This window comes from Dipodomys ordii, unplaced genomic scaffold, assembly GCF_000151885.1.
Source record: "Dipodomys ordii isolate 6190 unplaced genomic scaffold, Dord_2.0 Scaffold74, whole genome shotgun sequence".
Lineage (NCBI taxonomy): Eukaryota > Metazoa > Chordata > Mammalia > Rodentia > Heteromyidae > Dipodomys > Dipodomys ordii.
Window position 1 is genome coordinate 705,220 of NW_012267290.1, and position 19,962 is coordinate 725,181.

The following is a 19,962-nucleotide window of genomic DNA, read 5'->3' on the forward strand; positions in this document are numbered from 1 at the left end:
CGAGCGCCTGCGGCGGGCTGAGCGGACCCGGTCCGCCCCGGTTCGTACCCCCCCGGGCTGGCCCGGAGCAGCTCGGCCGCGCGTGTCTCACCCTCAGGGAGCCCAGTTTTCAATATTCACCCAGAAGCTTCCAGCGTTTGAAGGTTTCACGGGAGAGGAGGGTCGCACGGACCTCCCTGCCCGGGCTGGCTTTGAACCGCGATCCTCAGATTTCAGCCTCCTTGAGTAGCTAGGAGGACCGGCGCGAGCCGCCGGCGCCCGGCTGAGCTTCTGCTTTTACAGGGACTGTTTCTCACACATCCATAAAGCCAAGTGAAAGACACGGAAGATACGGTCGGGTTGTGAATAACAGAGACTGTGTTGGGGAGGATTTAACTGAAGTAAAAAATGTAAAGCCTTACTGAATAATGTGACTTTGACTGTTGCCGACTAATCTTTGTAGGCGACCTCAGCCCTGCTGAGCTGATGATGCTGACCATCGGAGATGTTATTAAACAACTGATTGAAGCCCATGAACAGGGGAAAGACATTGACCTGAATAAGTAAGTGGGTCTGTAGAGGAACACAGCCTTGCTCTTAGGCGGCTCCTACTAACCAGCACTGCAGCACAGAGTCTTCTGGCTCCCGATGTTTTCAGAGCCCGTCCTGCCTTCTGAGTCTTCTCTTCCTCTGGTCCTGTTGTCTATGTTATCCCCACCCTCTTTTCCCACACACATTAGTCTTTGCTGTATTTTAGAAATCTTCATTATTGGTTGGTGTGGTATGTGGATGTGTTTCATCATAATACAGGACATGAGGCGCTGGCAGACAAGGACTTAGGTGTATGCTAAGTACCCAGTTAACATGTGTTGAGAATGATACAAGCAGCCCACAGGTATTTCTAGATTAATTTTAAGACAGAATGACGGTTACAGTTTGGCTAGCAGACACAAAGAAAAGCTGATGAAATTGGAAAAACCAAAGGAATTAGCTAGGCATCTGTTGCACGCACCTATAACATGCACATATATAACTGACACAGGCTCCTTAGTTCAGGCCAGTCTTGGCTACATAGCAAGACACTTGCAACCAGAATGAAAGTTACTTCTGAGGGTTAAGAATAGACTTATAATCAGGAAGGGTCAGATGAAGAAGTTGCTTTTTAAAATGTATGTTTGCTGTTCTTTTGTTTTTATTTGTGTGAGTGTATATGAATAGTATTTTTGCTAAGAAAGTGATTTTTGACCAAGGTGAGTTTTCTCCTCAGGAGAAAGATCTAAAGACATTTTTAACTGTTCAATAGAACAGGACAAAGAATGCTAGCCAGATAAAGGCCAAGGGTATCCTAAACATTCTGAAGAGCACTAGACAGTATCCCAGTGTCAGTGGTGCAGCAAAAAAAAAAAAAAAAGTAGAGTCAGAGTCATCCTTTGGACAGAGACCGCAGCATCATATTGAAGTAACCTACCTTGTGTCCTAGTCCTGGGCCCTTGCATAGACCTTTGGCATTTGTTTCTGGTACTTGAGGTAAAGAGCCAGTCACTAACAAATCTACTTATTCTATTTCCTCAGTATTCAGAGATCTTAAATCCACTTTTGTCCCTAGAGGAGAGACAGGAGTGATAGATGCTGTGTTAGAAGCTGGTGCTTGAAATATGGTCTTGCTAATGCTGGATGCTTTACTTTCAGGGTGAAAACCAAGACAGCAGCCAAATATGGCCTGTCAGCGCAGCCCCGCCTGGTGGATATCATTGCCGCAGTCCCCCCTCAGTATCGGAAAGTCTTGGTTCCCAAGTTAAAGGCCAAACCCATCAGGACTGCCAGTGGAGTGAGTATTCAGTTATTGAAATATTGCTACCGGTAGTGAGGTGCAAGGGGGAGGCAGACTCCAAAAGTCCGTCCACTGTGTTCTGTGCTGGAGTGGAGATGTGTGTAGAGGGCTAAGAGGCAGAGAGAGGAGACCAACTGGTTGTATTTAAAGTAGATAGATAATGTGGTGATGTCTAGAAATAAAGATTGGGGCTTGGTGATGATCACAATCTGATAAATGTTACTGGCCTTCATGAGCCGATAGATTTTTAAATAGTTGATATTTATAAAAAGTACTTCAAAAGGTAATTAACGAATCCTAGCTACTCATAAGGCCGAGATCTAAGGATTGAAGTTAGCCTGGGCAGGAAAGTCCATGAGACTCTTAACTCCAATCAATCACCAAAAAAACCACCACCACCACCAACAAAAAAACCCACAAGTGGTGCTATAGCTTAAGTGATAAAGTGCAATCCTGAGCAAAAAAGCTCAGGGACAGCTCCCAGGCCCTGAGTTCAAGTCCCATGACTGGCACCAAAGAAAGGGGTAATTAATGATTCAAAGAAGTTGTGTGGCATTTTACAGAACAGTGAGCATCCAGGAACAAGAGAAAACACAGTGCTTGCTTTGCCTGTAAAGGATGCTCAGGGGACAAGAGTAGGCTCAAAAGATGGGAGTAAGGGCAGGGGCCTGAGGTACAGAGGTAGTAGTGACACAAAGTCTGTGGTGCATGTGGGCAAGAACACCTTACTCACAGGATCCAGGGTCCATTTGGCCTGGAATTCGTGTTCTTGCCTCAGCCTCTGGAGAGTCCATATGAAAAACAATGGGGCATTAGTTTGGGATCAGCTTGTAAAAAGTCTTAAATTTCTGGCAAAGAAAAACGTAGTAGGAAACCATACAAGGTTTCTGAGTGATATGAACATGGTAGATTTCCAAAACATTTGCCTAGATCCAGTATATAGTATCATTGGACAACAAAAAGAACAGTTTGGAAATCTTTGGTCCATTCTCCAGGTAAAGCATTAAGGATCTTTATTGGAGTCTATAGGAGAAAAAGGCTGAATGTGGGTAAATCAGCAGGATTAACACCCTCGTGAAATGTAATCCCCAGAACTGACTTCTGTGTACCTGATATGATCTAACACATTTAGTCTGGTTTGGATGAAGACATTGTTGTACTTGAGGCAGCTTCTGTTGTTCCTGTCTTCTGGATTCTAAGACATTTTTAGATAAGTAAACCCCACAGTTTCTACATACAGTGGACTGTGAAGCCTAGTGCCCTATTCTTTGTGCTTAAGCATTTTGGTTTGGTTTATTAAGAATAGTTTGGCATCACACTCCCCAAAGAGAACTCATTAACTTTTACTCCCACATACTTGAGTAATATGCCCTATATTCAGGTCTTAAAGGTCCAAGTGAGTTAGTTGGTTAGCCAAGTCTTAAACTCCCAGGTTTTAGCACCAAGTTCAGGATTACCACTGTGGAAGAGAGTTTGCACAACCTTTCAGCATGACCCACACACCTAGCTTTCTGCTGCTACCCTCTCCAAGTTGAGTTTCCATCTGTCTGGTCATTCCTGTCCTTTGAGGACTACACTTTCCTATGATCCTGGCCTACTGTCATAAGCATCGTAAGTGCTTTCCTCGTGATGTCATTATGAGATGATTTAAATGCAGCCATCTGCTGACCCCAACTCCAACCTGCCTCTGTGGTTCAGACTCATGCCAGACTGCCAGGTGGACTGCCTTCCAACCTCCAGTGTCACAGCCCAGCTTGCTCCTTCACCTTTTCTGTCTATTACCACTACCATCCTCGCAATGGTGTGTGAAATGTGCTGGAAGGAATATTTTGGCTTGTATTATTTCTTTTTTAGATTATTTTCATTCATTTCCTAAGTGATCTACATTGTCTGGCTTGTACCAAATCCATCTTCAGTAGTAGCAGAAATCACAGAACCACACGTTACTCCCCGTGTGTGGCCCTTCTCACCACCGTGGTTTATTCTTGCCTCCCTCTCATGGTGCATTGTGGATTCTTCATAGAGCAGCTTCACGTTTACAGAATAGTGAGCCAAAAGTGCATAATCCCGACATGCTTCCTCTTCTCCTACCCTCAGTTTATCTGGTTTTAGTATCTCATTTTGGTTCAATACATTTGCTACAGCGACTGAACCATATCGCCCTGTTATTACTAACTAAAGGCTATAATTTGCATCAGTGTTAATTCTTTGTTGTTCATTTATGGGTTTTACCAAATGCATAGTGTCATTTATCTTTCATTATGGTACCATACAAACTAGTTTCACTGCTTAAAATAACTTATCCATCCTTCCCAGTGTCTAAATCTAACTTCTCTAACAAATATCTACTCCTGTCTCTGTATTTTTTGGCTTTCTCAGAATGTCATATACTTAGAATCATACAGGATCTATGGTTTTTTAGATTGACATTATAGATAGACTTCTTTCACTTAGCAATATGAACTTTTAAAGTTCCTCTACATCCTTTCATTCCTTTTCATTCCTGGAAATATTCCATTGTATAGATGTACCAGTGCTGTTTTACCCATGTACGTGTGTGTGGAACATTACTCCAGCAGTGCAGGAGGTCCAGCTTGAAGGAGCAGCAGGATCACTGTTGCATTTAGCTGTCATATCTCTTCATCTTCTGTCTTTCCTTGACTTCAATACTTAACACCTTTGAAGATTTCACGCTATTTTCTAGCATGTCCCTCAATGTGGATTAATCAAATGTTTCCTCATAATTAGATTCAGGTTGTACATTTTTGCCAGGAATGAATGTCACAGAAGTAGGACGGAGAATCTGCATATATATTTGTGCATACTTGGGCAGGACATACTTATAGCTGTGTTGATGGGTATGCCAAGCTTAATATTTGTAAAAATACCTTTACTTTCATCCAGCCATAGACTTCATTTTGAATTTCTCCCTCCCTGCATTCATACCTCCCTCTGCCTGTAAGAAACCCACTTGCATTCACTTTAATTTTGCTCATCTGACTGCCTGTGTCAGAGGTAGCTGGTCTTGTATCTGCCACTGGCTCCTTTCTCAAGCTACTATGCTCCTCCGCCTTGGCTCTGCTGGACCCTTGAGATCTTTTTACAGGGACTCTGGATCCATGTATCCCTAGCTTTGTATTCCTGCTGTAAATGTTGAGATTTAATGTGTCCATGAGGAATCTGTTATGAGGTTAGGTTTGGATATAATTTTGTGAAATTACATAATCTTTTTCTTGGGGAGAAAATAAAAATCATTGTGGTTTTAAAATTTAATTCCTTATTTTGCACATAATTTATAAATAATAATTCATGTACATTTTAAAGATGATTGCTATTAAAAAGAGATCATCCTTGTATCCATCTTAGGAAGTATAGCATTACCAACACCTTTGGAGTCCATTTGTGCTGCACTGGTTACTTTTTAAAATTAATTTTTTTTTACAGATTGCTGTTGTAGCTGTGATGTGCAAACCACACAGGTGTCCACATATCAGTTTTACAGGAAATATATGTGTGTACGTATGATGATTTTGATATGTTGTGTGTATTTTAATTAAACTAGTAAACTCCCTAATACCTCATCCCTTACATGCTGGTAATATTTAAAACTTTAAGTAGATTTATAGTTCTTAGAAACAGGTAACCATTGATAAGATTTTACAGTTCTTTTAAAATGAAACATACAAAGATTTTAATTTATTGCAGTATTTTTTTAAATGCGTAGATATAGATATGTATAGTCATCCTGTTAATGGAATAAATGAAACATGGAAATAAGAACTTCCTAAATTCCAGTGCCAAAGATTTCAAGTAAATTTTGATCAGAAAAGTATCAAAATAAAAAATATTTCTTACAAATAGCAAACTGAGATACTTGGGATTAGCAGAAGGAAATGCTTAACTCTAGGTGGGAAAATTACATAGAAGGGAGAATTGCTTGACTCTGGTTACCAGGAATGCCCTGAGTCAGTATCAGCAGGAAACCCTGATTCCTGTTACTTGCCCTAAAAGCACAAACCTCTAAATCACAGTAAGTACAGCATATTGAAAATGACTGCAATAGTTTTCCTTTGAATACTTGTTTACCAGCTGGTAGCGAATACATTATCTATAACATTAGACTGTTCCACTGGGATTTGAAAATGGAGCTTGCTTGCCGTCAGGGTTTTGTGGAGAAGGTGTGTCTGATCTCTGTTTGTTCCTTGTGTTGGCAGCTATTGCCCTGGTGGACCTGATTCTGATTTTGAATATTCAACCCAGTCTTACACTGGATATGAGGTAAAGTCCTCTGAGCTGTCCTGAAGTTTTTCGTCATAGGTTTCCATTGTGCAGTTTTACAAATACTAGCTTTTACCCTTCTTCTTGATTGGAAAAGCTCTGTGTCTTCTAGTAGCATGTATGTTCTATCTGCTGGAGAAATACTGATGTAAGTGCTTAATATTATCCTATCTCCACTACCCTCCTACTTGCTGCACAACCCAAAACCTTAATGTGGTTGATGCATGGATGGTCCTAGTTGGATAGTTGAGGAAACAGAGTTCTGCGGGGCTGCACAGCTGCCGCAGAGATTCACTGTTAGTGAGCAGCAGCTTTCGCTGCCCCTCCCCGCCCCCCCATGTGTGCTGAAGCCCTGCTCTTGTAAAATGGATGTCTGACAGTAGAAGTTAGGCATGAAGGAACAAACAAGAAAACATCCCTGAGTAACAGTTGCTAGGCAGGGAAGTGAGCATGAGTAGGGTGATAATAGCTGGGGCTACTGAGAGACGGTGATGGCCAGGATTCCCTAGGGGAGGTGGCAGTGGAGCTGCGTCCTTGTGGACAAGTGTGTCAGGAAGGCTGATTCCTAGCAGAAAGGACAGCTAGAAGAGCCACAGTGGGAAAGATGGGGGGGCGGTGGAGAAGGGGGGAGCAAGGAGATGCAGCCTAGAGAACAGTGGATGACGGTAGGGAGTCTTTATTTACTACAGGTGTCAGGAGAACCTTTATGGCTTCAAGCAGGGAAATCATACAACGGATTTTTAAAGGCCTTTTAAAAGGCCATTCTGATGGCCATGTAGAGAAAGGACTAGAGTAGACCCAAGAATGCAAACAGACCCCTGAGCAGCCATGGAAGGAGGCCCGCTTTTCTGGTGACATCAGATGCACGCCAGCAGATGACTGTTTTTCCTCATATATGGTTTCATCCCGACCCCCTGTCATTTTTCATAGTTCAGTTTTCAAAATACATCCTGATTATTTGGTGAAACAGTTCCTCCGATGCCCAGCCACCTTTTTCTGTTCCTCTCCACAGAAGTCAGACAGGGCTGCTGTTTGCTCTGCATCCTCCAGACCTGTCTTACGGACTTGAACACATGCATATTTGTTTCACTCTCCAAGTCAGTATAGGCAAAGTGTTCTGTACCTTCTGCTTTTCCTTCAACAACATTTCTCAGAGAAACTTTTATGCTAATCCATTGTTTAGAGAGAGAGAGAGAGAGAGTGTGTGTGTGTGTGTGTGTCTGTCTGTCTATCTGTACTGCAGCCCAAGAGGGGCAGTAGCATCAAGGCTATTTGTCATTACAAGCCATGTGTGGTTAAGAACCTTATTTAAAGGTCATCTGGCCGCTAACTCTTGAGTTTGTGTGCACATCTGTGTGGATAAAACACCTCGATGACTGAAGGATGCAGTGAGCATTTGCACATACAGCCGTGTGCTTCCAGGACACACCCAGCTGCTTAGGTAATGGGGCACACTCAGGACGTCATTTTGAACCCTGAAAGGAAGATGTGACCAAGGCAGGTTTTCAGTTTTCAAACAGAATATTAATGCTAACGTAGCCATTCACAGTTACTTTTCTGTTGTTTTGTTTAAATTGTTTATTGTTACTAAAAAGATGATGTACCGAGGGGTGACAGCTATATAAGTCAGGTGGGGAGTACGTTTCTTTTGGACAATGTCACTGCTTCCCTTGCGCGCTCTCCCAGTTTTTCCCTTCCTCCCCCACCCACAAGTCAGATATAGTTCATTATCTATATCGTGTCCAGTGAGCACCACTGCTGCCTTTGTTCAGCGTCTGTCCCTCCATTTCTCTGTACTTTTTTTCATTTGATGTGAGTGTAAGAGGTTTTTTACTCTTTTTCTCTTAGCCAACCTCCATGCGAGCTATTCGTGCTAGATATGACCCTTATCTACAGACAAGACACCGGATAGAACAGGTACATTTTGAAAAGCTTTTTCATTTTTATTTTCAATTTTACCTATTTGCTGTACTGGGTTTTAAGCTCAGGGCCTTGCTCTTACCTCTGAGCCATCCCTCCAGTCACGCCTTTGTAGTCTTTTCATATTTATGCGAAGAAAAGAGACTATTTTGCAATACCTGGCATGGGCAAAACCTCTACTTGTTAGAAATTGTACTACATTCTGTTCTCTTTAAGGGTTTTATATTCTCCAAAAAACTCATTTTCGAAAGCATAAGGAAGTTGTTTGACAAGAAGCAATTGCCTTGAATTCTTGCTTCTCTGAAGTTGGCTTTCCATGTGCTGGGATTACAGTTGTGCACCACAACATCCAGCCTACTTCTCACTCTCCCTTCTTATTGAAACACTAATTTTCTTCTTTCATACTTATGGCTATTTTTTTTATTAGTTCAATATGTTAAATTGTTTCTCATTTTTAAACTTGACCAGTAAAACATTGCAGAATAACATTGGAAACATTACAGTACTCTCGAAGAGTACTTTCTGATGTTAATGAGTTTGTGTTTCTTTCAGTTAAAACAGCTTGGTCACAGCGTGGACAAAGTGGAGTTTATTGTGATGGGTGGAACATTTATGGCTCTTCCAGAAGAATACAGAGATTATTTTATCCGGAGTTTACACGATGCTTTATCAGGACATACTTCTAACAACATTTACGAGGCAGTCAAGTAAGAAAGTCTCTTTTTATCACACTTGAGGTGACTGTCACATTCTCCCCTGGTGGCAGCCTGTGAACTCCTGTGTGCACCGTGTGCATTCTTACTTTTCATGCTCTCTCCTGATGGAGGACTCCTGTGTACACTATGTGCATTCTTACTTCTCATGCTCTCTCCTGACTGTGGAAGGCATTGTCTTCATTGGAATAATCCTTTAAAGCAAGTGCATATGGTCTGTTGATGTGTTTGTATTCTCAACCAGAGAAGGTTGACGTGAGCTATCCACACTAGGACTTGTTTTGATTGGGTTAGCTGAATTGTCAGCCCTTCCAAGGAAAGACTGGGCACTCTTTATTCAAAACATTTATCTCTAAAATCAGCAAGGCCAGTGACTAGTGTTTAAAACTTAATTTATTAGTAATGGATACTTAATAACTATTAACTAATTTGTGTTTACAAATTAGTAAACACTGTCTTAGTCTGTTTTGTGCTTCTGTTACAGAATGTGTGACTCTGGGCAATTTGTAAAGAGTAGAAACATCTTGTCCTGCCACACCAGAGTCTGGCACATCAGTCTCAAGGTGCCAGCATCTGGTGAGGACCTTCTTAATGCATCTCCTTGGCAGAACCCAAGTGGACAAGTGAGGCAGGACTCCTTGACTTTCCTGTGATAACAGCATCATCCCACCCAGACCTCAAGGCCTAATTACTTGCCAAAGCCCCCACTCCCCCCAACACCACCCCAATACTGCTACACTGGTGATTTAATTTCAGCATGGGGTTAAGAAGAGGCAAACACTGAAACCATACCAGAATTAATTCATTTATTATGAATTCTAACTGACAGAAGAGAATGATGAATTTTTGGATGCCTTCCATATCATATTTTCTCACGAGAATGCTAGAGTTTCATATAAAGTTCAATGATTTAAGAAGTGAAAGTCTTAAAATAGTGCTTTCAGCAGTGTCAGTAACTGCTGAAAGGCAGTAACCTATGTTTTGTGTCTTATCAATCGGTGCCTGCACTGTCAGCATGCACTGTGCAGTGGTGCAGATGCTGGAAGACTGGTGAACGAGACAGAAGCAGCCTTTGGTATTTTTCATGTGGCATACAGTAACAGAAGTAGTCAGTCCTCTGAATGGGAGGACCTGGAACATAAACAAGAGTCAGTGAGACCTCTATGAAGATAACAGGAGGACCTGGACAGAAAAGCTTAGATCCCAGGGAGCAAGGACGAAGGGCCACGTTACACACTGCAGTGCAGTCGTTGGTAGAAGAATAATGTTAAGCTGGTGAGCTCCATGACCTCACTAACAGTCTTGTCTTCTGGCTGCTGTCTGACTAATGGACTAGAGATGGGGGCATATTTGTGCAGTATTCCTTCTTCCTCCGTTGCTTTCAAAAATTAGTGTCCAGGGTAATCCAAGGGGCCTTTGTAAAGGACTTAGCTGTGGGGGAGAGCAGTGACCTTAGATTGGCTAGGGAATATGACAGGTAAATTCTGGCCTCAAACCCAGACTTTGGGCAGTGGGATCTGTTTTCACCGGGGCTTTTGTGGTAGGGTAGGAGGGTGTCTCTTTTTATCGCTCATTCAAAACCTTGATCATTATATGAGTCATGTTAGTAAAATGCTAAAGTCTTCAAACTTTAGAGGAATAATAATGTAATCTAACTTACTCCGCTTCCTGAAAAATCAAACCATTGCTTAGATAAAATGCATCTGGAGGAAATGAACTTAATTAATTGAAAGCCCTGTGACATTGGTATAGCAACAATAACTCAGAAGATTCATTCAGCTCTGAGTCTCCAGAGTCTTTCCTCCCGCGTTTATGTACTTAGCCACCAGTTTGCAGATTGAATGGAATTGAGCTATAAATATCGTGAACATGGGCCGACTTCGTGAATGCCTGGGGTTTCCGTGAGCCAGCGGTCTGAGGCCTGTCTGATGAATTTCTAGGGTGCAGCTACCCTGACAGTTGGATCAGTTGAAACTCTAAACAATTTTGCTTCAGTCTTAGAATGAGAATTGTATTTGTGCAGAACCATCTTCATGCCTAGTGATGTTTTTAAAAAGTTGTCTCTCAGAGTGAAAATGGGGTTTGGAGTTTTAACGCTGTAGCTTCAGATCATGACGTGAGTCCCCACCCCCAAAGCCCTTCGAAGCCTCTTCCAGTAATGAGCTAGGCAAAAGCAGCCTTGTTTTGTTTCTATTCTTGAATTTGCCTCAAGAGGGCAACACACACTTTCTTTCAGATAAAAATTTATATATGACTGGAGTTTTCATTGCCACAGATCTCATGAATGGCTCCTAGGAAGTAATAAGAGTACAATTTGGGTGCCATAAAACGGTCTGTAATACCACACGGGTCTGCTGCCCACTCCCGTATCTTACTCGGTTTTAGTCCCTTTTATGAGACAATATGGAAAAGCCAGCTTGTGTGTTCTTGTTTTATGGAAGACTTTTTACTACAGACTCCCTCTAGTAGAATTGTTATTTGTTACTAGGGGAGCCATAATATTTGAAATAGGAGTTGGGATTTGCGTTGGTGACAGAAAATTATTTTCAGATGTTAGATTATTGTGAGACAAGGAACGATCCAGTAATTTGTTCTCTTCACGTTTTGTGGCTTGACCTTGCATGGAGGGGGTTCATTGAGGAGTTTGTCCCAGCGTTTCCCCTTTACCCTTCAGGTTTATCTTACTACAAATGGATACTAGTTGTTTTCACTACTTAGATGCCAGACCTTTTCTTAGTAGAGTTTTATTCAAAGACTGATTTCAGGCTAGAAATTTTAAGCTAAAAATTACTTGGTGGCAGATATGTCTCCAAATTTAAGGTTAGGAATCTTTGTTCAGGTGAAAGTCATGCTTTCCCACTGGCTCAGATGCCCCTGCTTTGTTTTCCTTCCTCTTCAGTTGATGAAAGGTTTGTTTATTTAAAAGATCAGGGTAAAGAAAAGTCCCAACAAGGTGAGCCTGGTTGCTTTTTGTGGCAAGTTAGTAGCAAGAAGTAGACATGCCCTGTGGGTGGAAAATTGGAAAGAGAGCAGAGAGCCCTTCAACGCAAAGCAGGTATGGGCTCTGTGAGGGCTCATTGAATGAGGCCCACTCTTAATCAGTCATTACTAACGCCTCCGCTGAGCCTCTTCAGAAGTCTCTGGAGAGCAACAATTGCTGGTGACCATCATCCTCGAGAAATCTTAGCTCTGGAGACAGAACGACCATCGTGGGATCTGAGTCACCCATTCACCAGAATGCAGATGTTGTTGGATAACACAGAACACCCTTTTAAAGGAGTTTTATTCCTTTTTAATCAGCTCTGCCCAGGAGCAGTTTTACATTCAATCTTTAATGCTCCTCGGCTGTCTTCACAAGATGCAGTTTAAAATGGTAGTTACCCATCAAGAAGTGAGTGAGTCACACTTTCTCCCTGTGGAATTCTTAATTCATTTCCGCTCCTTCCATCAGTTGCTTTGAATCCTTACATGTCTTGGGAAAGTTGGAGTGGTAGGTTACGCTAGCTAGGTACCAGGCCCTGAAGACGGTTTTGTAGACTTGCTGAGTGATGACGGAAACAACCTTTGAAGGCTACCTCCTGCCTTGCTGCCCCGGGCCAGGAACCTCTTGCATTTATGGACTTAGCTCTGATCTTTTCCTACCCTTCACATTGTATACTGGCCATTTCCTTCCTGAGCTACCCTAATTTCATAGATGGTAGCCAGGGTTTTTTGGTTTTGTTGTTGTTGTTTGTAATAATACTGGTGCTTGGACTCAGGACCTGAGTACTGTTCCTTATCATTTGATCTGTAAAGAAGATGCTCTACCACTTGAGCTATACCTCCATTTCTAGCTTTTTGCTGGTTAATTGGAGATTACGAGTCTCTTGGACTTTTCTGCCCAGACTGACTTTGAACTAGAATCCTCAGATGTCAGCCTCCTGAGTAGGTAGGATTACAGGTTTGATAGCTAGGGTTCTTAACGTATGCTGGCCAACCTAGGCTATAGCCTTAGTCATCTTGAAAGAGATGGTTTTATTCCCAACATTTTGGTTGAAACAAATAGTTTCCCAGTGAGCCACCCGCATAGCCATCCCCTGATTCTGCAGTACTGGCTTGATCACTCTGTCCTAGCACTGCCCAGCCGTTCGTCTTCATTCTGTGCATTTCAGAGTAAGCTGCATGGTTCAGTGCAGTCTCCACCCTCCCCCGCCCTCCCCCCCCCCAGCGCACATACCTGTCATGCACATTAACTGGTGTTTGCTGTTTGGTGTTTTGGATTTTTTTTTTCCTCCTGAAGTAAAGTAAACTCACATACAGTGAAATACACAAATCTGAAGAGTTCTGTTGATTCATTTTTTTTTGACAGACACAAATACCTGTATATAAAAAAACACTTATGATACACAACATTGCCATCATTGTAGAAAGTTGCTTTACACTCTTCCCTTGAAATCCTCATTTGCACCTCCCAGAGAGAAACACTCTTATGATATACAACATTGCCATCATTGTAGAAAGTTGCTTTACACCCTTCCCTGGAAATCCTCATTTGCACCTCTTAGAGAGAAACACTCTTATGATACACAACATTGCCATCATTCTAGAAAGTTGCTTCCCTGGAAATCCTCATTTGCACCTCCCAGAGAGACCCATTCTTCCCACCATGGATGTTTGGCCTAAAACCACACACAAATGGGATCATCTCGCTCTAGTCTTTTGTGCAAGACTTCCTTTACTGTCCATAGTATTTTGAGACTCATCAATGTTATTGGGTCATTCAGTAGTTGCTAACTTATTAATGTCCAGTAGTGTGCCACTATGTACATAGAATTCCATAGTTTGTCCCTTCTTCTGTTGACAGACACTGAGGCTTACTTACACTTCATATCTGTTGTGAGTAGAACTTCAGAGAACATTCTTGTAAAAGTTCCTTTGTGGCTATCTGGGTAGTAACTGAAGTAGAGTTGCTTCATTTGTTTTGTGCTGCCAGCCATGTTCCAAAAGTGGTTGCGCCATTTGTGAGCTGCTCACATTTGGTGGTTCTGCATCTTAACCAATATAATGGTGTTGTCATCCTTTTAATGTTAGCCATTCTGGTGGGTTTGTGATGGTATCTTATTGTATGTTTAATTTGCATTTTCCTGATGACTAATGACATTAAGCATCTTAGTGTATGATTGTGCTATTTGAATGTATTTCCTTTGTATAGTGCCTGTTAAAATAGGTTTTGCCTGTTTTAAAATTTGCTTATGTTCTGGATGCCCAGTCCTTTATCAGATTAGTATTTTACACTAATGAAAGCCTGGTCAGTGACTTGAACTGTTCATTAGTGATACCTTTGAGCAGAATCAATGAGGTCTGATTTGGCCATTTTTTCCTGTGTGGTGGTTTTCTTTCTGTATTGCTGCTACTAAATGATTACATGTTCCCAAAGCACAAAGATCTCCTCCTGCTGTGTTCTGGTTACAGTGGTAGCTTTCATATTTAAGTTTATGATCCATCACAAATTAATTTTATGTGTAGTATGAGGGAGTTTAGATTTATTTTTTCGTGCATAGATAGCTAGTTGTTTCAACATCACTTCTTTAAAAAAACTTTCCCATTTGGATTATATAACACCTTTGTTAAAAATCAGAAGGTTGGGCTGGGCGCTGGTAGCTCGTGCCTAGCTGAAATCTGGGTGCTGGTGGTTTGAAGCTATCCTGAGCAGAAAAGTCCCTCTCCAGTTAACCAGCAAAAAGCCTAACTGGAGGAGATATGTACTAGCCATAAGTGAAAAAGCTGAGTAATCACCTGGCCCCCTGAGTTTAAGCCCAGGTACCAGAAAAAAATTAAAATATACGTGTGTATTTGCATATATAATATATAGTATATAATATACACATTTCAAAGGACTATATAAATCTGGGCTAGGCTCCCTTCTCTTCCATTGATGTTTTATGTTTTTCGGTCCTTACATTTAGCATTACACTGGTTTAATTATTGTAATTTAAATAGTGAATCAGCATTTACAATTGTGTTAAAAGCAGAATGCTTTGGAATTAGTTGACAACTTACTGAGTCTCCTAGTCATGAACATAGTCTGTCTCCTTGTTAAGACTTCATTAACTTCTCTTAACAATCTTCAGTGAACAAATTTTATAAGGTTTCTATAAAACTTTTTCTCAAATGTTTGTTTGTTGATACTATGGAATTTCATTTTTAAATTTTCATTTCCAGATATTTTGTATCTTTTATTTTAATGTTATATATGTGCATGTATATACATAGCTAAGTTTTGTATATTAACTGTAAGATTGTTAAATGTTTAAAGCTGATACTTAATCCCAAGGATTACTGTTGTAGCTGTTGGGAGTTTCCTCCTAGTTAGGTTATCCACAGATGGGATGAGGTTTGCTTTTCCTTTTGGGTCTGTGCCTTTCTCCCTTCGCCTCACTGCAGGGGTCAGGGCCTTGAGCACAGAGGTTGCATGTACGATGGGATTGGCTGTTTCTTCCAGCTGAAATACTTAACATTTCAGCACTGAGCACAGCATTGTTTGTAAGGCGTTTGTGGATACCTTCATTATATTTAAGAAATTTATTGAGAGGTTTTAATTTTGTTTTGGTTCTTTCAGAGAGGGTCTCTCTTTGAGGTCTCAAACTCAAAATCTCCTCCCTTCCTCCCTCAGAGTGCTAAATTCACAGTGTGAATCACCAAACAACTTGAGTGTGTTTTCTCATGAGAGGTTTTATTGTCTGATGCTTTTTTCTTTTGCATCACATGATTTTTCTCCCTAGTTGTGATATAATGATATTTTTGCCAGTCCTGGAGGCTTGAGTGCTGTTTTACTCAAGACCAGTGCTTTACCACCTGAGCCATAGCTCCACTTCTAGTTTTTTTGGTAATTTATTGGAGATAAGAGTCTCACAGACTTGCCTGCTTGGGCTGGCTTTGAACCATGATCCCCAGATCTCAGCCTCCTGAGTCATTTTGATGAATTTTTAAAGAGTTTAACCTTGCATTCTTAGGGCAACCCTATTTGGTCATAATGCATCATCTTCTGTGTCAACTCTAGATTTTCATAGTTTTTCTTTCTGTTAATTTCTAGTTTTATTCCATTGTGGTATGATAAAATACAAGATATTGTTAAGAGTTAACTTCATGACCTGAGCAGCTGTATGAGGCCTCTTTCTCAACCAGTTGCTGGGCATGTGATTCACACTTGACATTCTTCGCTACATAGATTCTTGAGATCAGGGAGGTTTGAGGTCAGCCCAAGCAAAAAGCAATCTTTGAGATCCCATTTCAACAGAAGAAGCTGGGTGTGATGGTATGCATCTATCATTCATGCAATGGCAACACTGAAAATGAGGCTGTTGATCCAAGTGCATACGCAGGCAGGAAGTGAGATGAGACCTTTTGTCAAAAATAACTGATGCCAAAGGGCTGGAGGAGTGGCTCAGTGATAGAGCACCTGCTTAGCAATGGACCCTGAGTGCTAAATAAAGACTTGCTTTATTACCTCAAATATGCTGTTTGAGAATATTCCATACGCTGTGAGAACATACATACTACGGGTTGTTGGTGGAGTGCTCTATAGATGCTTGTCAAGTCCATTTGATCATCAGTATTGTTTAATTCTGAAGTGTCCTGGTTACTGTTGGGAGAGAGAGGTCCAGATAACCTGTGTGGTGAAGGAGGGTAGTGCAGTTCCTTATTACTGGCGTGAGGTCTGTCTGTGCTTTCAAATTCAGTCGTGTTTGTTTTATGAACTTGTACTAATGTTTAATAAATATATGTCTACAGTTTGGCATCTTGAAGAATCATTCCCACTATCAATATAAAGTGAACTTCTTTGTCTTTTTTGAGTAATTCTGGTTTGAAACTTCTTTGTCAGATGTGAATATAGTTACTCTTGCTCGTTTTCAGGTTCCATTTGCTTGCAAGATCTTTTTTTTTTCCCTATCTTTTCACGCTAAGCTTGTGTATCCTTGCCAGGAAGTATGATTTTTTTGTAGGCAGGAAATAGTGTTTTTTTTTTTTAATTCTAATCTGCAGTCCATGCCTTTAAACTGTAGAGCTGAGAGCATAAATACTTTGATTATTATTGCTAGGTTTCAGCTTCATTCTTTTCATTCCGTTATTATCTAAATTGTGGGGTTTGAATTCAGAGCTTCATGCTTGCTCTTTACCATACCTACAGTCCTTTGCGTATGGTTATTTTGAGATAAGGTCTCATTTTTTCCTTCGCTGGCCAGATCCACAATCCTCTTCCATTCTTTACCTGTGCCTGGGATGGCAGGTTGGTATTACAGCTTGCTGAGATGGAATCCCATGATGACAGGTTGCTGTTACAAGCTGGCGGATGGCTGAGACGGAATCCCATGAACTTTTTTTCTTAGGCTGGTCTTGACCTACCTTCCTCCTGAACTCAGCCTTCCAGTTAGCTGGGATGACAGACATGCACACACCTGGCTTGTTTTGCTCATTATATCGTTGGGCAGCATGGCTTTGTTTGCTTTTAAATTCCCATGTAATTGGCATATCTCTCCCTATCTCTGATTCCTACCCTACCTATAAAAAATAAAAATAAGGGGGAAAAACTGGCACTATAAGTTATTGGCTTAAGTTATACTCCCAGAGAACATTAGCATCTTTAATAGTTGATGCTGTTCTTGTTGGTGTATAAAACGTATAGAATTTAGTATCTCCCTAAATAGGTGGATTGTAGGCCTAAGATGAACCTTTTAGTACCACAAAAAAAAAAAAAAAAAAAAACAGTGGAAGTGGAATGAGAAGAGCCTGGGCTTTGTATATACAGTTCCTGTGTGGCCAAGAACCTGTGAAGTCTGTGACTTCAGAAAGGCTTGGGATTTGACCTAAGGACTGAAAGAGCCATCCTTCTGAATGGTGGTGAGGATGATGTGAGGATTATCACAGACCATAAAATGTCAGCCCACATTAATTAAAGCCCTGCATGCATATATTTGCATGTTAAAGAACAATTCTATTGATAGCTTTTCAGCTCTGTTAAATGAAGCAGCAGGTTTAGTGTGATGTAGAGGGCACACACCAAGCTTTAACAAAAACTCCTTTAAAAGATACAGTGTCCCTTCAGAAGCACAATTTTATACTTTGTTGTTTAAGAAAATAGTCCCATTATCATTTCTGTTTTCCAAATTTGATAAGTTCTACTTAACTGCTTTTCAGGTGAAAATACAATTCTGGAAAGAAATCTAAAATACTGACTCAAAACTTGTTATTTTTTCCTCCTTCATCTGCTACTTGCAAAGGTAATGGCTTGTCGTCTTGTCTCAGCTTTTGAAGTGTGGTTAAAATACTGTATTTGAGAACCATGTTTGGCTCTGTGGCCTTGTGTGTGTTCTGACTTAAAGAGACCTTACCATCCTTGCAACAGCCTTCTCCGTGTGCCCTCGGTGGGGCCTTGGATGCTCTCTCCATAGGAGGATTACCCTAGGAATGTGCCCTTTTTCTGCACAGATTCCTTCTGCTGGAATTGCCTGCCCTCTAGTTCTTTCCCAGTGATGCAAGCTACTGCCACACAGCCAGCTTGCTCACCCAAAGGCACTGCTTTTAAGAAATACTAATGCACTTTGTAGTACAGCTTTTCAGTCCTGGGTTCTCATTTACCTGGGGGGGGGGGGTGGAGGGCCTGGCGGGCATGTAGGTTTGAACTCAGGGCCTGGGCGCTGTCCCTGAGCTCTTTTGCTCAAGGCGAGCACTCTACAATGTTGAGCCACAGTGCCACTTCCCTCATTTACTTTTTATACTCTCACTTAGAGCTTTTATCTTGTCTTTTGCCAGCTTTTCTTCATAATCTGTCAATATTTATTTTAATTTTAAAAGAGGGTTTTCCTAAATTCCATAATATAATTGCTGTTGGAAGCAAGTGAGTTACATTTGTTCTATGTCATTGTGTACTTCCTGTCATCTGTGCCCTTGGGTCACAGCTGTTAGAGGCAGGGCACCTTGATTTTTTTTTTTGTCTCAGACAAGCCCAGTGGTTTATTACCCTTTCGTAAGCAAGACTTGATGCAGTGTGAGCCCTTGATCTTACTCATCTTTAAATAACTGTACGCTAGTTGCTTACTACTGTTCATTGTATTACTGCTGGTATAAAACCCCACAATGCTGGAATAAGCAGGGCAAAAGAATGTGACGGTCTAGAATGAAAGCCTTAAAATTAGTCATTCTATCTTAGCAATCTTTACTTCTCTATAATACTGACAGATAGAAATGAGGAAATGAGTCTAACCAAGTAATTACAAAATTATGGGAAATCTGTGATTTTTGCTTTTTAAAAAAAGCTACATTAACTGGGTGCTTCATACCTATAATCCTAGCTACTCAAGAGGCTAAGCTCCAGCCCAGGCAGCAAAATCCATGAGACTTACATTCAGTTAGCCACTAGAAAGCCAGAACTAGAGCTGTTACTTATGGAGTAGAGCACCAGCCTTGAGTAAAAATCTAAGGGACAGCGCCCAGGCCCTGAGTTTTAAGCCTGAGTACCAGTACACTCCTTTCCCCGCTGCCCTCCCTTCCCCTACCCCCCGCCGCCCCTGCAAATTAAAAAAGCTAAAAACTTCTTGAGAAAGAAAGGAAATAAATGGCACAGAAGGATTCCCTCACACTCCCCTGAAGAACTGTGGAAGCTGTGGAAGGGTGTGCCGAAAGCAATGATTGGATTCTGCCATGAAAGATGTTCTGTGGAAGTCTGATGTTGCAGGCTGAGTTGTGCATGCAATGTGGCACGTGACCCATAGCAAGGATTTTAAAGTTAGGTGGACGCAACTTCCCTTTGGTTCTGTTAGCTCTGTACCCTTAACCTGTGCATTCCCTTCACACTAAGTGCCTTCACCTGCAAGTGATGATGGGGCGAATGTTACTGGATAGAGGTCCTCCCTGTCAGCAGAGTAGATGACTCGGTGCTGGGACCGCAGTGGCTCCTCCCAGAGTGAGTGTCCCAAGCCCCTGGGCTGACGTATGAGGAGCCCTTGTTCCCCATGTGTCCTCAGAGAGGATGCTCTGTGGCATCCGTGGTCCTCCGGCCACTCTTCAGCCTGTACCTAAATCCAGAGCGGGGAGGGGGGTGTTCACTACTCTGATACTCAGTTTTAGAGAATGACAAAAATATTTCCTAATTTTGTAAATTACTGATCCATTTAATAGGCTTCTATGGAAAGATTTCTGTGCATTTCCTCTAAATTATTCTTGTGATCACTATCCGTCTTCTTTTTTTCTTTTACTTAAAATGAC

General features: G+C 41.4%; 1 protein-coding gene across 1 annotated transcript in view; it reads left to right on the forward strand.

The window, feature by feature from the left end:
- The window catches only part of Elp3 (elongator acetyltransferase complex subunit 3), a 55,311-nt gene that overhangs the window by 537 nt on the left and 34,812 nt on the right, over window positions 1–19,962 (forward strand). The window contains exons 2-7 of the mRNA XM_013024264.1: window positions 443–542; window positions 1,669–1,807; window positions 5,255–5,325; window positions 6,025–6,088; window positions 7,937–8,005; window positions 8,561–8,715. Coding sequence (XP_012879718.1) covers window positions 443–542; window positions 1,669–1,807; window positions 5,255–5,325; window positions 6,025–6,088; window positions 7,937–8,005; window positions 8,561–8,715 — 598 coding nt within the window. The remainder of the gene's footprint in view (window positions 1–442; window positions 543–1,668; window positions 1,808–5,254; window positions 5,326–6,024; window positions 6,089–7,936; window positions 8,006–8,560; window positions 8,716–19,962) is intronic.